The 16144-nt window shown below is 47.1% G+C and overlaps 1 protein-coding gene across 19 annotated transcripts in view; it reads left to right on the top strand.

The window, feature by feature from the left end:
• TNXB (tenascin XB) overlaps window positions 1-16144 on the top strand; it is a 119669-nt gene that overhangs the window by 79370 nt on the left and 24155 nt on the right. For 12 of the 19 annotated variants that reach the window (XM_083721931.1, XM_083721932.1, XM_083721919.1 and 9 more), the window contains 10 exons: window positions 189-479; window positions 1916-2233; window positions 3439-3750; window positions 4566-4880; window positions 5927-6229; window positions 6752-7078; window positions 8749-9039; window positions 11537-11821; window positions 14040-14327; window positions 15371-15655. In XM_083721931.1, the coding sequence (XP_083578057.1) occupies window positions 189-479; window positions 1916-2233; window positions 3439-3750; window positions 4566-4880; window positions 5927-6229; window positions 6752-7078; window positions 8749-9039; window positions 11537-11821; window positions 14040-14327; window positions 15371-15655 (3015 nt within the window). The remainder of the gene's footprint in view (window positions 1-188; window positions 480-1915; window positions 2234-3438; window positions 3751-4565; window positions 4881-5926; window positions 6230-6751; window positions 7079-8748; window positions 9040-11536; window positions 11822-14039; window positions 14328-15370; window positions 15656-16144) is intronic. The other 7 variants (XM_083721933.1, XM_083721930.1, XM_083721923.1 and 4 more) reach the window with 5 other exon arrangements.

Genomic DNA, 16144 nt, shown 5'->3' with positions numbered 1-16144 from the left:
TTCAGGATGAGAACAGAAATTGCGCGGTGGCAGCGGGAGGCCCCATTAGCTAAAGTGGTGCTTCAGGTTAAGAACAGTTTCAGGTTAAGAACGGACCTCCAGAAAGAATTAAGCTCTTAACCTGAGGTACCACTGTACTAGCTGAACACAGATTTAATTCCTGTTTGTTTTTAATCTCTTGGCCTCAGCAGCTGCAGTGTCTGGCGAAGGCCCAGCGAAGCCCAGCCTAGAAGAGCTCTCTGTCTCAGAGGTCACCAGCAATTCCGCTCTTCTCTCCTGGACTGTCCCCACTGGGGACTTCGACTCCTTCCTGATCCAGTACAAGGATGCAGAGGGCAAACCCCAGGCGCTGACCGTGGAGGGAGTTGCTCGCGAGGTCACTGTCCCCAACCTGGTTCCTTCCCACAGATACAAGTTCAATCTCTACGGGGTCGTTGGCCGCAGGCGCCTGGGCCCTATTTCCTCTGAAGCCACCACAGGTCAGCAGAAGTATTCTCTCTCTTTTCCTGTTTTAGGGGCAGAAAGGAGGACACAAATTCTCTCAGTGACATCCTCTCGCCTTCTAAGCTGTGTCTGCATCATCCCGCTTCCATTCACAATTTGCCTTTTCCCACAGCTGCCACACACGGGGTCGACATCTTCATCAAGCTTTCCACTACGTTCCCAAGGTCTCGTTCCTGGCCTGTCAATGCCAGTTCAGTCCCCACGAGTGTATATGTGAAATCAAGATTTTATTATTTTTTTGCCCTGACATCCAGTACTTTATACTGGCTTACGCTAAATTGCTCTTGCCACTTTACTGCCCGTTCATTCAGTTTGGAGAGGTCCTTTTGGAGCTCTTCCCAATCTCTTTTTGTTTGAAGCTCTCTGAACAATTCTAGGGGACCCGGGTGGCGCTGTGGGTTAAACCACAGAGCCTAGGACCTGCTGATCAGAAGGTCAGCTGTTCGAATCCCCACGACAGGGTGAGCTCCCATTGCTTGGTCCCTGCTCCTGCCAACCTAGCAGTTCGAAAGCACATCAAAGTGCAAGTAGATAAATAGGTACCACTCCGGTGGGAAGGTAAACGGCATTTCCGTGCACTGCTCTGGTTCGCCAGAAGCGGCTTAGTCATGGTGGTCACATGACCCGGAAGCTGTCTGGGGACAAACGCTGGCTCCCTCGGCCTATAGAGCGAGATGAGCGCCGCAACCCCAGAGTCGGTCACGACTGGACCTAATGGTCAGGGGTCCCTTTACCTTTACCTCCTGCTACTCAACCAATTCCTGATCCACAGAAGTTTCATGGATGTCTCTTAAAGAGTCTGCTGTCATTGTGAGGAGGCAATGCTTTCTGATTTATTTATTTTTGCCAAAAAAGGGTTTATTTTAAAATACAAAGGGGAAGGGTATACAGGCAAACTATTGGACTATGGTTGTGCACACAATTACTGATTTACAATGAAGCTGTGCTGTTCTATTTCTCAGTATGGATCAAAGCTGGCTTGGGGGGAAATGCAGTACCTGTATTTCCTAAGCAATGACAGGAAAGATACAGGATAGATATGGATCAAGGCTCGCTTCATGTGTATCTCTCTACCCAAACCAGCAGGAGGAGTGCTCTAGAGGCAGAGTAAATTGGAGTGTGCACGCAGCCTGAAACTCGTTCTCTCCTTTTTCTTATTCCCTAATTTCCCATTTCCTCCCTCCTATAATGAACGGCATTATAAGCAGCTGTGTTGAAGGAACTCTGCCACAAATGCACATTCGCTGCGATATTTGCCTTTCTGTTACCTTGCAGGATTTTTCTCCCATCAGGATGTGTTAGTCTGTTCATGCTTTCCTCCCTGTACTTGATAGCAAAATGATCCTGGTGGTTCATTTCTCACAATGGCGGGACCTTTACCCCTGTTCCCACTCCCCATTTTTTGTTCTAGCTGAAGCTGAGGAGGACAACAAGGAGGGAGAAGAAGACGAAGATGATGGAGAGAGTGAGCCTAGCTTGGGGCAGCTCTCAGTCTCAGAAGCTAACAGCAATTCAATCCGTCTTTCCTGGAGTGTCCCAACTGGGAATTTTGACTCCTTCCTTGTTCAGTACGAAGATGGAGAGGACGAGCTGCAGACCATGCCTGTGGACGGTGGTTCCCGTGAGGTCACAGTCTCTAACCTGTCTCCTTCCCAGCGATACCGATTTGACCTTTATGGACTCTCTGGTGGCGAGCGGCTTGGCCCCGTATCCACTGATGCCTCCACAGGTCAGCAGTGCACACACAAGGCCCTTGCCCAACTCCTAGAGAGAAAAGTCACATCCACAGCATACACTTCAAGCACTATCACCCTGGGAACTGTAGTTTAAGGGTGCTGGGGACTCTAGCTCTGCGAGGTCAGCACTCTTAACAAACAAAGTCCGCAGGATTCTCCATGACTGCTAAAGTGGTCTAGCAAGTGTTTTAAATGTATGCCGTGGATGTGACCAAAGTGAATTGGCTGTTCACTCCTCTGCTGGAGGATTTACACTGTTTTCCTTTAGATATGGGATTGGGGAGAAAGTCCATTCAGTTTGCATTCTGAAGTGAAACTACCAAAATCACATTTCCCAAAACAACATGCAAGCCAAAACATAGCCAACCCTCAAAATTCACACTTCTATGGATTTTAAAGAGGGACGCGGGTGGCGCTGTGGGTTAAACCACAGAGCCTAGTACTTGCCGATCAGAAGGTCGGTGGTTCGAATCCCGATGACAGGGTGAGCTCCTGTTGCTCTGTCCCTGCTCCTGCCAACCTAGAAGTTCTAAAGCATGTCAAAGTGCAAGTAGATAAATAGGTACCGCTCCGGCGGGAAGGTAAACGGCGTTTCCGTGCACTGCTCTGGTTCACCAGAAGCGGCTTCGTCATGCTGGCCCCATGACCCGGAAGCTGTACGCCAGCTCCCTCAGCCAATAAAGCGAGATGAGCCCACAACCCCAGAGTCGGTCACGACTGGACCTAATGGTCAGGGTCCCTTTACCTTTACCTATGGATTTTAAAGCCAAGCAGTGTGTACAATAATGCATATACAGGAGTAAAGTGTGGATAAAATTTCACATATTGTGTGGTGAAAATGTCACACAATAATTGCATTGTGTTAGGGGAAATTGCACTTGCAAAAATGTGTATATGAAGAGAATTCTGCAGTAAGATGCAATGAATTTTCATGAGGATGTTATATACTTTTAAAAGAAATGAATTTGCTCCATCCCTCGCTTTACAATGCTCTTTTTGAGGTGACCAGAGCCTCACATAGTATTCCAAGTAATTAAAAAACCCTGCAACCAGGATCACTAAAACTATGCCTGTCTAAGTATTTTCCTCTTCCAGAAGTGCAATCTACTGTACAATTTTGCACACCTCACAGCCAGAAGTTTGTTGATCAAGGGAAGGGTGCTCCACCAACATCTACTGTTGACTTTTTTTTTTACAGCTCCATTGACACCGGTGACAGAGAGGGGGGAAAGAGGAACGCCACCTCCAGGGTCTGACTTTGGGCAACTCTCTGCTTCTGACGTCACCAGCGACTCTGTCCGCCTCTCTTGGGATGTCCCCTCTGGGATCTTTGACTCCTTCCTGGTCCAGTACAAGGATGCTGACAATAAACCACAGGCACTGCCTGTAGATAAGGAGACCAACTCTGTTGTGATTTACTACTTGGTGCCTTCCTACAGATATAAGTTCAACCTCTTTGGCTTGTCTGGACGGAGGCGCTTTGGCCCAATCTCAGTCATTGTTGTCACAGGTCAGCAGAGGATCTAAAAATGGATGCCATTCTCTCTGTAATTTCAAGACAGCTGTTTTCTCCAGTCCTCTGTTTCCTCCCTCCGCTTTCCCTTTCTTACTGCTTTGGTTGCAGATCTCTTTTTCAGAAAACGAACCGGCAGGAAAGTCCATCTTTCCTTGCATCAGGCATTCTGTCTGGCAAGATGGTGGCAAAGAAAGTATACTGTGTGTTTTAAAGTATAAATTGTGTTTTAAATTTGTTCATTGAGCACAGAAAGTATACTGTGGCATGAAATCCTAATTTATGGTCCCATGCCGCAGCATTCTTTCTGTGGGCGATGAACAAATTAAAAACACACTTTAAAACAAAACAATTGAATCAATACCATATCCAAGCATACAAGATGCAGCACATTGCAGCTATAATTATACCATTCTAATCACAAGAGGGCCAGCAGTCTCATTGGGGATGGATGGGCCCATTAATGTCTGGTCCATCACAGTTCTGAATGGGAGCAGGATTGAGTCCATCCCACCCCATTCCTGTATGGATTTTAAAGCAAAAATCTTTTAAAATCTCAGAAAAGTACAGAAATTTAAAAGTGCTTGTTCTGAGGCAGCCTCTGTCCCTCTGAAATGTATTTATTTCTTTTTAAAGGGTAAAGGGACGCGGGTGGCGCTGTGGGTTAAACCACAGAGCCTAGGGCTTGCCAATCAGAAGGTCGGCGGTTCGAATATACACTTCCTCTGGTAGAATATCTGAAGGCCAATGCCCACTACAATGTTATCCCAGCATCGGTCCCTCACTTGCCATTTCTGTTTTAATTCTCACAGCAACACAGCTAAAGAGAGACGAGGTGGATGCAGAGGACTCTACCGGAAGGGAACCCCGCTTGGGCCAGCTCTCGGTCTCGGAGGTCACCAGCAATGCTGCCCGTCTCTCATGGAGTGTCTCCGAAGGAAGCTTTGATTCTTTCTCTGTCCAGTACAGAGACGCAGAGGGAAAGCCACAGGCGCTTCCTGTAAGAGGGGGCTCCCGTGAGGTCATTGTCTCCAACCTGGTCCCCTCTCACAAATACAAGTTCAATCTCTATGGTATCTCTGGAAACCAGCGTTTGGGACCCATATCTGCCACTGCTGAGATGACAGGTCAGCAGCACCTCCGGGAGAAATTGAGGGGGCTGTGTACTAATGATTTCACCTCCTCACTCTAACTGATCTTTTCTACATTATTACATTTTATTAGGTCCCTAAAACCCTCAGGGAGGATCAGTGCCTGTCCTGCTGTCTTTCTTTCCTTCCTGCTTGTTCCTCCCCTTATAGGGCAAAAAAGCCACTGCCCCACTGGACTCCGCCTGTCCTCAGCTACCCCCACCTGTCTGCCTTATTACAACCACCCCACACGATGGCACAAGCTGTCAGCTTGCTCCTCCTCCTGAGCTGTTGCATTGCTCTTGTCTCACAGGGCAGATCAGAACAAATCTAGAATTCGTTGGCTTGGCTTGTCATTGCCTCTGGCTCCACCTACTGTTGGCCTCTTGCCTTACACACCACCAAACCCAACAGACACCAGACACCACCATTTCTGGCTTGCCCCTCTGATGTCTGGCTCCTCTCTCACCCCACTCTGGTGCCGTTGGTCAAGCCTTGACAACTTCATTTTGCAATGAACACACTAGCATGAAGCCTTGATAGATCACTATCAAGAGCCAGTGTGGTGTAGTGGTTAAGAGCGGTAGACTAGTAATCTGGTGAACCAGATTCGCGTCTCCGCTCCTCCACTTGCAGCTGCTAGGTGACCTTGGGCTAGTCACACTTCTTTGAAGTCTCTCACCCCCACTCACCTCAAAGAGTTTTTGTTGTTGGGGAGGAAGGGAAAGGAGAATGTTGGCCGCTTTGAGACTCCTTCGGGTAGTCATAAAGCGGGATATCAAACCCAAAGTCTTCTTCTTCTTCACTGTGCAGCATACAGACACGCCATATCTAGCCCTAGAAATTCCTGGCAGCTTGCATGTAGATGTGGGAAGTTTCCAACTGCATGTCACAGTTTCCCAAATTTCCCTGTCTATTGTGCTAGCATGCTTTCCCGCCTCTCCTCTTCCTAAAGCTGGAGAGACCTGTAGAAGGCGAGAAACATCCCTGGCGAAGATACCCCAGCAGCATTCTCTCCCTCACCTTCTTCATTTTAACTCTAGCCACAGATCCTGACGTGCAAGCGGTGGAAGGAAAGGTGGAACCTCGCCTGGGACAGCTATCGGTCTCGGAGGTCACCAGTAATGCTGCCCGTCTTTCATGGAGCGTCCCCGAAGGAAACTTTGATTCTTTCTCTGTCCAGTACAAGGACGCAGAGGGAAGACCCCAGGCACTTCCTGTAGGAGGGGGTTCCCGCGAGGTCATTGTCTCCAACCTGGCCCCCTCTCACAAATACAGGTTCAATCTCTATGGCATCTATGGAAACCAGCGTTTTGGACCCAACTCTGCCAATGCTGTGACAGCAGGTCAGCAGCAACTCCTGGAGAAATTGGGGTGCTGGGGAGTACTAATGATTTCACCCTCCCTATTCCTTAACTCAACTTTTCCTCTTTAATAGGTTCTAGGTCAACTGATAGTTTCTGAAACCATCTGTGGACGGATCACTGCACGTCTTTCTTTCTTTCCTCATCATCTGCTCATTCCCCTCTCCTGATAGGGTTCGGATCCACAGAATGCATGAAAATTTCATAATGTGGTTTTGGATGGGCACAGAAGCAATGGCACTTGATGATGTTCTGTCACTCCCAGTGGGATATCGTACAGGACAAAACATGGGTGACCTCATATAAAAATAGATGCATATGGTAGGCACGATTTGCATGAATTGTGCATGTGGAAATTTCTCTTCTCTGCTCATTGTGTCTCAAGCATGAGGGGAGCTAAAGGTAGAGGCCTCCACCAAAAAAACCATCCCAACCTCAAGGTCGTTTTCCTTCCTAGAAGCTGTATCCCAACTTCCTCCACCATCTTCCTCTGTCTTCTTATAGCTCCAGAAACAACTCCGCTAGGTGAGGAGGAAAAGAAGCCCGAAGAAGCCGCAGGCCAAAGAGTTCAGCCCAGCCTTGGAGACGCCACAGTCTCTGAGGTCACCCCAGACTCTCTTCTGCTCTCCTGGAACATCCAGGAAGGTAGCTTTGACTCTTTCCTCATCCAGTACAAGGATGCTGCAGGGAAGCTGCAGGTGTTACCTGTGGACGGCACCATGCGCTCCCTCCACCTCTACAACCTCATGCCGTCGCAGAGATACAAATTCAACATCTTCGGAGTCTCTGGCTCTAAGCGCCTTGGGCCTGTCTCGACTGATGCTGTCACAGGTCAGCAGAGGCTTGTTCGTAGCTCCCTGGATGCCTTTGACTTTGGCCACATCGACACTGTATTCATAAAAGCTCCCCCTCTATGAGTTGTTGGTGTTTTAAATGACAGGGCCCCTGCATCCCTAACAGGTGCAGGAAAGGAAACTTTTTCCCAGGTTTGAAGTGTAGCAAAGAGGTCAGAAGGGCACCTTGGTCTAAGGCTGTGGTTTTCAAAACAACAGTCTTCAGAGAAGGGTCTCCAGGGTTTCTATTTTCATTCATTCATTCATGCAGACAATTTATATACCGCTAATTATAATTAACTATGCAAGAAAATTGGTGTAATAATAATAATAATAATAATAATAATAATAATAATAATAATAATAATAATTTATTATTTATACCCCACCCATCTGGCTGGGTTTCCCCAGCCACTCTGGGCAGCTTCCAACAAAGTATTAAAATACAGTGGTCTGTTAAACATTAAAAGTTTCCCTAAACAGGGCTGCCTTCAGATGTCTTCTCTTTGACATTTAATGTTAGGGTGTTCCACAGGGTGGGTGCCTCTACCAAGAAGGCCCTCTGCCTGGTTCCCTGTAACTTGGTTTCTCGCAGTGAGGGAACTGCCAGAAGGCCCTCGGCACTCAATAAAAATGAGTTAAAACTACAAAATGAGAAGTCCATTAAAAAAACCCCTTCAGCAGGCACTGGAAGTTCAAGAGGGTTTGCTTGACATCAAGTGGAAGGGGGTTCCACTGATTTTGAGCCCATAATACATAATGCACAGCTCCTGGTGGATATGAGCCTTGATCTGAGCTGCGGGGGACCTCTAACGGTGACTCACCCAAAGGCTTCAGTGATTGGGCAGGAATATAGGGGATTAAGTAGTCCCTGTGGTATCATGGAACAAAGATGTTAAGGAAATTGTAAATTAATGCAAGAACATTAAACCTGGCTTGGTGGCATATGTGCAGCCAGTGGAAGCTCTTGAGTACCAAAGTTATGCGCCCATCAACAGTCTAGGTGCAACATTTTGCAGCAGGTTGACATGCTCTATTGTTGAAACTCTCAAGGAGATTTTGAAAAATAAACCAGAACATTTTAAAGCTAGGATATTTAGCAGGATATGCACTGATCAGAAATGAGTCAGTGTGGTATCTCCAAAAACTTTTGCAGGCACAAGAAGTGTTGAAAGCTCTGATTGCTCACATCCACATCAAGAGAGCAAATCGTGAATGTGCAATAAAAAGGGGTGTCTGGATGGGGCCCAAACCGAAGAAGCACTGATAAGTTTATATGGAACCCAAGCATACCTTTGGAATTACCATATTTTTTCCGTGTATAACATGCCCCTGTGTATAACACAACCCCCAATTTTAAACTTGAAAAAATAGGGGAAAATATAGTCTTATACACGGAAAAATACAGTATTTGGTCCAATGCACAGTTATTAAAGGGGGCACCAATCACCTTACCCCCCCAAAAAAAATTATGGTTCAAATCCATCTCCACTCACCAGCTTCCTCTCCTGATTTCAGTCCAGCAGGTTGACATTCTCCATTGTGTTTCTCCCGGTTGAGATATCTTGACAATTCTTGTTTTTTAAAAAAATTAACAGCACTTTAAGTTTTCAGCTTGTGACAAGAACCTCTTCGTTTTCTGCTCCGCACCCTTCTTTCCTCCTCTAGCCCCAGAACCAGCACCAAGCGAGGAAACTCAGCCCAGGCTCGGAGATCTCTCTGTGTCCAAGACCACCAGCGACTCCGTCAGCCTCTCTTGGAGCGTCCCTGCGGGCAACTTCGACTCTTTCCTTGTCCAGTACAAAGACAGAGAGGGCAAGCCCCAGGTGCTGCCCCTAAACGGTGATTCCCGTGACGTCACCGTCCCCAACCTGGCTCCTTCTCACCGATATAAGTTCAACCTTTATGGCATTTACGGACACAAGCGTCTCGGTCCCATTTCCACAGATGCTGTCACAGGTCAGATGGCACCTTTGCTGGGGGGGGGGCAGGGGTTCTTGGTTTGGAAGCTATGGTTCTCGACACACACACACAACACACACTTTCTTTCCTTAGCGGACTGGTGGCAGCTGCATTATGAGAAACATAATTCAAAAAAGAAAGAAACCTGCCTCTCACATGAATTGTGACTTCAGCTCAACAAACTATTCTTTCCTGCTAAATCCCTGTACTGTACTGTTAACTGTATTTATATCCCAGCCTTCCTCCAAGCAGCTCTAGATGGTCTGCACAGTTCCTCCTTCCTTGCTTTATCCTTCCAAGGTGGGCTAGGCTGAAAGATAAGGGATCAGCCTGGTGATCAGGGACCTGAACCGGGTTCTCCTTGCTCCACAGCCTGGCAGTCCTAAGTGCGCTCACTCAGTCTCTTTTTCAGACCCCGTTCACTCAGAGAGCTGTTTAAAGTGAAGAGGGAAGAGGAAATACTGCCTGTTCTTGTTGGTGCCATTTGCCACGAGGTGCACTCCAAGCACCAGCCTGTCAGGAACCGGCTAGGCACGCTCTCCCAGGGGGCACAGCAACAAACGCCCGTTTAGACCAAAGGCCTTGGCTTTGCTCCAGCTGCCCCACCTGAGTCCGCAATGGGGTATATGAGTGGGAGACTCGCAGGATGGAAAACTCCCTCAAGATTCGATTCCTCCATGTAGAAAACTAATACGTCAGCTAGGCCCAAACCCTTGTCCCTGACACGTGCCGGTTTGCGGTGTGGAGATAATTTCTTTTCAGTGAGCCCTGCCTTGCCCCCATGGCCTGAGTAACTCGCAATGTGCACACATTTTACTTGTACACATTCAGCTTTATGCGCTTGGCAATTTTTTTAAAAAAAAAAAATTAAGGCGTCGGGGGGGGGGGGGACTTTGGCAATCTCACCTGCCCATGCACTTTGACTAAATGCAATTTTGGCTTTATGTGCTATCCCCAGAACGTAACCCTCATGCAAATGGAGAGTCATCTTCAGTGCTTTCTTTCTTTAAAAAAAATGTTTAGGGGTACTCTCATTTTCCTACTCATATTGAAATACTGCCCCTCAATGAGGCCAAACTTAGATTCACAAAATGTTTAGGGGTATGCATCCCCCTGCATCCCCCTCCCCCAGGAAAAAGCACTGGTCATCTGTATAGCGCCCATTACCTCAGAGGCTATTAGGCCTCAGTCTGTGCTATAAAGAATCTCCCTCATGCAGGCTCCTCGCGTCCTCACTGTGCTCTTAGACCCTAATAGACCATAATCCCCAGATTCCCACATTTCATTAAAGAGAGAGAGAGTTCTACTAGCATTTGAGACATGAGGCAAAATCCTAGTTTTCTCATTTTGTGTGTGAGAAGCAAGCCTGCTCCCCTCCTAACTTTCCCCACCCTCCTGCCACTAGAAACATTCCTGCAGGTGCCCTTGATTGGCTACCGGCTCTTCCCAGCTCTGCAGGTTATTTTCCCTGGTTTCTTAGCATTACTGAGAGAAAATGTTCCTGCTCCTTTCTCCTGCCCGTCTTGCTTGACTTTTGGGGACTGGCCACAGCTTGATCCCCCAATCTCCTGTTTTCCCTCCCTCCTTGGTCAAGTGCCTCAGCCCCTAGGGCTGGGTGGGGGGCACTCTGAGAAAGACCTAACTCCTCAGAGTGTTGTCCTCCTGAGAGGCCCTGATGGCGCTTGAGGGGATGTTAACCCTCCAAGGCTTCTCTATGAAGAAATACGGATCCCTGAACTGCTTTCCCTGTTCATGTTACCATATTTGGGCCTGTTCCATCACTTCCCAGTATGTCCCAATTCATGGCAGTGAGTATTGGAGGCCAAGTACCAATGTGGGAATATCTCCTTGTTTGAACAATAACTGCCGCTGCTCAAATTACGAGGAGAATTGCAGAGGGCTTTAAAGACCTCTGGCCTTCTTCAAGTTTCAACCAAATCACGCACAGGCACCCAATAGCCTTCTTTTTTAAAAAAGAAAAAAGCTCATAATGGCAAAGTAACAATTCGGGTCTCACAGCTGGGTCACAGTCCACCCTAAGGTGAGTCATGCCAGCAGCAATGTTTGGGATGGACTTCATTACCATTACGCTGTTACCAAACTGAAGTCAGTTGAAACATGTGGCTTTGTTTTTTGGGGGGAAAACAAACATTGACAAACAGATGTGCTTTGTCACTGGCCTTCAACGCGCGGGTCAGGGCCCACTTTCAGGCTGAAGCCTAATCCAAAGTAGGTTGCAATAGCAGCACTACCGCCATGTAGCAAAAGAATATTAAGAATTGGTCCTCAAGTGCATGTGTGAGTTCCAGGTCTGAAAAGATTGAAGGCTGCTGTGCTATATAATAACTGTAACCTCTCTTTTCAGTTTCTTTTAGCTGCTTCTTTGTTCTTTATATCTGTGTTAAATGACAAAATTTACCAGTAGCTGCTCTCTGCATCTTCACTGTTAAAATATTTTTAATCCGGCATCTCCTATCTCATGTCTCTGTTCCAGGCACCCAGCCTGGGGCCCTCACTCAGCTGAAGTTTGGAGAATTGTCAGCCCATGACATCACCCCAGAATCAGTCCTCCTCTCCTGGACCGTGGAGACTGGGAATTTCGACTCTTTTATCATCCAGTACCGGGATGCGGATGGCAATCCCCACGCTTTGCCCGTGGATGGTGGCATGCGCTCGCTGCGGCTTCATGATCTGGTCCCCTCCCACAAATACAGGTTCAACCTCTACGGCGTCTCGGGCCGCAAACGTCTCGGGCCCATCTCTACAGAGGCCACCACAGGTCAGCCCTGGTGGTTCAGTGGCCACCTAGCAACCATTTCTCTCATTTCTCTTTTCATTCTAGGTCTCTCTCACACACAAATCGCTCTCCCCTCTCCCCATTAGCACGTCTTGAGAGCTGTGGGCTTTGCTGGTGCTTTTCTGTTTTGGATTTCAGCTTGCCACTGGGAAAGACATAATAACAGTAGACCCGTCTACTATGGCATTGTTGGCAAAGTTACTTCAATAACGCAGTCGGAGCCCAGAGAGAAAAGTCTTGATAACGCTTTACTGAGGAAAAAGGAATGAAAAGAGTGTGTCATTTGATGAGAAAAGTACAGCAAAGCTTTGTCTTTCTAGCCTTGCACACAACACAGAGACATTCAACCAAACATACAGAAGAAAACTCCCTCAGAAATACATATCAGTAAGAGCATGCGCTACCTCAGTGAGGATCATGCCACTGTGCTTGGTTGCTAAGCAACACCCCCCCCCCACATGACCTCCCCTCTTGGCTAGTTGACTTCAACCCTAACAAAATTAACTCCTGCTGTTGCACTTCCCAACAGACATCATGCCTTTCCTCAGCATGCACTGACAGAAAAGGACCCCCTTAATTTAACCCTATACCATTGCTGTTATTTTCTCAGTCCATGTTTTAAATTTTTATTTCTGCCATTCCCAGAGCTCTGTTTCCCGACCTCTGGAAATTCAGCTGCCCACTCCTCACTTCCTGGCCAAACAGTCATTTTTTATATTTAAAAAAAAATCCTTTTACATTTCACATATAAAAATGACCTTTGATTTTCCTTCCCCCTTCCCCCTCATTTCTCATATTCTCATATGAGAATGGGTGTGCATGTGTTTACAAATGCATCATTTTTATCTTTGAAATGTTGGAGGATTTATTTTTTTTAAATGACCTAACTAAACTGCCTTACCTTTATGTGTTAGGATGCTTAGACAAAGGGTAAACTGAGGCACAAGGTTTTAAGACAAGTCATGCAATGTGCCTTCTGGGTCAGAGAGAGGTTCTTCCCTAGGCTGTCCACCCCCACTTATCCTAGTTGAACTCTCTTCCCTGCAAAGGGATGCGGATGGCGCTGTGCTATAAACCACTGAGACCACTGAGCCTCTTGGGCTTGCTGATCAGAAGGTCGGTGGTTTGAATCCCTGCGACGGGGTGAGCTCCTGCCAACCTAGCAGTTTGAAAGCATGCCAGTGCAAGTAGATAAATAGGTAGATATGGCGGATTGAACCTGACCTGCATGCATGGTAGCTTCTCTAGCAATGAGCTCCAGTCCTTTGCAGAACGTTTATTCAGCATTTCACATATACTATACCTTAAAAAGGTAAAGGGACTCCTGACCGTTCGGTCCAGTTGTGGACAACTGGGGTTGCAGCGCTCATCTTGCTTTATTGGCCAAGGGAGCCGGCGTACAGCTTCCGGGTCATGTGGCCAGCATGACTAACCCCCTTCTGGTGGACCAGAGCAGCGCACGGAAACGCCATTTACCTTCCCGCCAGAGCAGTACCTATTTATCTACTTGCACTTTGATGAGCTTTCAAACTGCTAGGTTGGCAGGAGCTGGGACCGAGCAACGGGAGCTCACCCCGTTGCAGGGATTCAAACTGCTGACCTTCTTATTGGCAAGCCCTAGGCTCTGTGGTTTAGACCACAGCACCACCTGTGTCCCTTTTATACTATACCTTAGGGTTGCCATATTTCAAAAAGTGAAAAATCCAGACACAAAAGTTCGGCTATGTCCGAGAAATTCTGGACGTATAGCAGCCCCGCTATAGCTGTTGTATTCTGTTGTATTCTAAGCCCCAGGATCACTGCTTGATTACCTTATATACACTTCTGCATAACAAGGACACTACTCCCCCTGGTGCCTGATGTATAAATTAACTCTGCAATGTTCCTGCATTGCTTTTAAAGGAAACTGAGTAGTGGTTCTGCTGGTTAATGACACCATTTAACCCAGGATTTTGTGGGCGTGGGGAGACCTTAGATGCATTTTAAATATATGGTATGGATTGTGACCTGCGAAATGTATTTATGTTACTGATTCTTCTGGAGTTTTCCCAATGGACCAGGTATGAGTGCCTGGAATTTTTGCCACTGCAGATTAACATGGCTGTTCCTTTTTAGATAAAAGATAACGTGGAAGTGAAATTAAGGCTTTTATCAAAGCCTCGTTGGTTCAATCTTCTGCCTCTCTCTTTCCTATCCCCAGCCGCTTCAGAACAGCCAGCCCCTCCCAAGCCCAGTCTGGGGGAGCTCTCAGCCTCTGACATCACCAGCACCACTGTCCGTCTGTCTTGGAGTGTCCAGTCCGGGGATTTTGACTCTTTCATCATTCAGTACCGAGATGCAGAGGGCAAGGCTCAGGCACTGCCTGTGGGCAAAGACTCCCGCGATGTCATAGTCTCCGGCTTGGTGCCCTCCCGTAAATATAAGTTCAACCTATTTGGCATCTCTGGACGGAAGCGTCTTGGACCCATTTCCACTGAAGCAGTCACAGGTCAGGGACCCAGAATTCCTGGGGAGGGTATAACACCCCCTCTTTCATCCCCCCTGGTTTTATTCATTTTATTTTACCCTCCTTTGAGACTCTTTCACTCCTGCATTCCCAGTGCCTATGCATATCTACAGTATAGCTATATAAATATAGTATAGATTTCTCTTGACTGTGTATATTTTGTATCCTGCAGTTCTCACCTCTGTACCAGTTATGGATGATGAGCAGATCTGCAAAGTTGTTCTTATATTGCACATCTTACCTGCAGTTTTTATAATTTCCCATACTTTACTCCAACTCTGCTATCTTGTTTGAAAAACAGGGCTATATTGGGGCTGAATCTACTTGTGCCGTTGCCTTACTCCATAGCTGCAGAACATGATATTTATTCCATACTTGTAATAAATTGATTTTTACTTTGGCAGCACCTAAACTTTGGAACTTCCTGTCTTTAGACATCAGGCAGGCACTTTCACTGCACCCTTTTCAGCACTTGGCTGAAACATGTAAACATTTTGCTTAGGCATACCGATCCAGCATATGGAATGCTGGCATGTGTTTTTATCATTTTGCTTACTGTTTATTAGAATTCACTTTTTAATGTTTTTAAATGCATTTTAAACTATCTTATATTGATAATCTTAATGTTTTAGTTTATTTATTTTTTTGTAAACTGCTTAGTGGTGGTTTTATTACAGTCGTACCTTGAAAGTCGAACGGAACCTGTTCTGGAAGTCCGTTCAACTTCCAAAATGTTCGGAAACCAAAGCACAGCTTCTGATTGGCTGCAGGAAGCTCCTGCAGCCAATCGGAAGCCACGGAAGCCCTGTTGGACATCCGGTTTCCAAAGAACGTTCGCAAAACGGAACACTCACTTCCGGGTTTGCAGCATTCAGGAGCCAAAACGTCCAAGTTTGGGATCCAAAGTAAAAATCAAACATTACATAGATGCTGTGAAATAAATAAATTGGGGGCTAGCGTCCGCCTTACGTAAATAGAACAAGATGATTCACATTCATTTTTGCTGCTCTTCTTATTTGTTCTAGCTCCAATGGTGAAAACAGAGGTCCAGCCCACACTGGGCGATATTTCCATTTCCGAGGTTACTCAGGACACTGTCCGCCTCTCGTGGACCATCTCTGCTGGGAAATTTGACTCTTTCCTCATCCAGTACAAGGACACTGAAGGAAAGCTCCAGGCAGTACCCGTCGATGCAGATTCCCGCACAGTCGTCATCAAGGACCTGACCACTTCCCACAGATACAAGTTCAACCTCTATGGCATCTCTGGCAGGAAGCGGCACGGGCCCATCTCTATAGATGCTGTCACAGGTAACATGGGTGCTAGAAGTGAGCCAGCAATAAACCACACAGAGAAAGTGAACTCTTTATTAAAAGAAACAGGTTCTGTTTAGGAGTACCTAATGAGCACTCTTCAATACTTCTTCAGTAGGTCTTGCCCCTGTGATATACTTGCAGAGTCTGAAGGTCCCTGCCTTCCCACAGCTGCCTAAATCTTCTCCTTGCCCAGATCCTTCCCAAGCAATCTGAGACTCCACTGGTGTGTCTGCCTTTGCTCCTCCTGCTTCATGTCTCACCTGGTCCTGGGAGACCAGCGGGGAAGGGAGCTTTCCGCAGCAGGAGGGGAAGACCCCCTGGATTCTTCCCCAGCCTGACTCATCTCTGCCTCTTGGCCTCCCTACTCTCCTGCTTCTGGGTCTGATTCTGATTCTGGACTTCTCTCTGGCACAGACTCTCGCTGCTCACTAAGTCCTGTTGCCTCTTCAGCTTCTGACACTGCCTCCTCCGAGTCTGCTTCCT

This window comes from Podarcis gaigeae (assembly GCF_964106915.1).
Source record: "Podarcis gaigeae genome assembly, chromosome: 2".
NCBI lineage: Eukaryota > Metazoa > Chordata > Lepidosauria > Squamata > Lacertidae > Podarcis > Podarcis gaigeae.
This window is presented reverse-complemented; position numbering and strand designations above follow the sequence as displayed.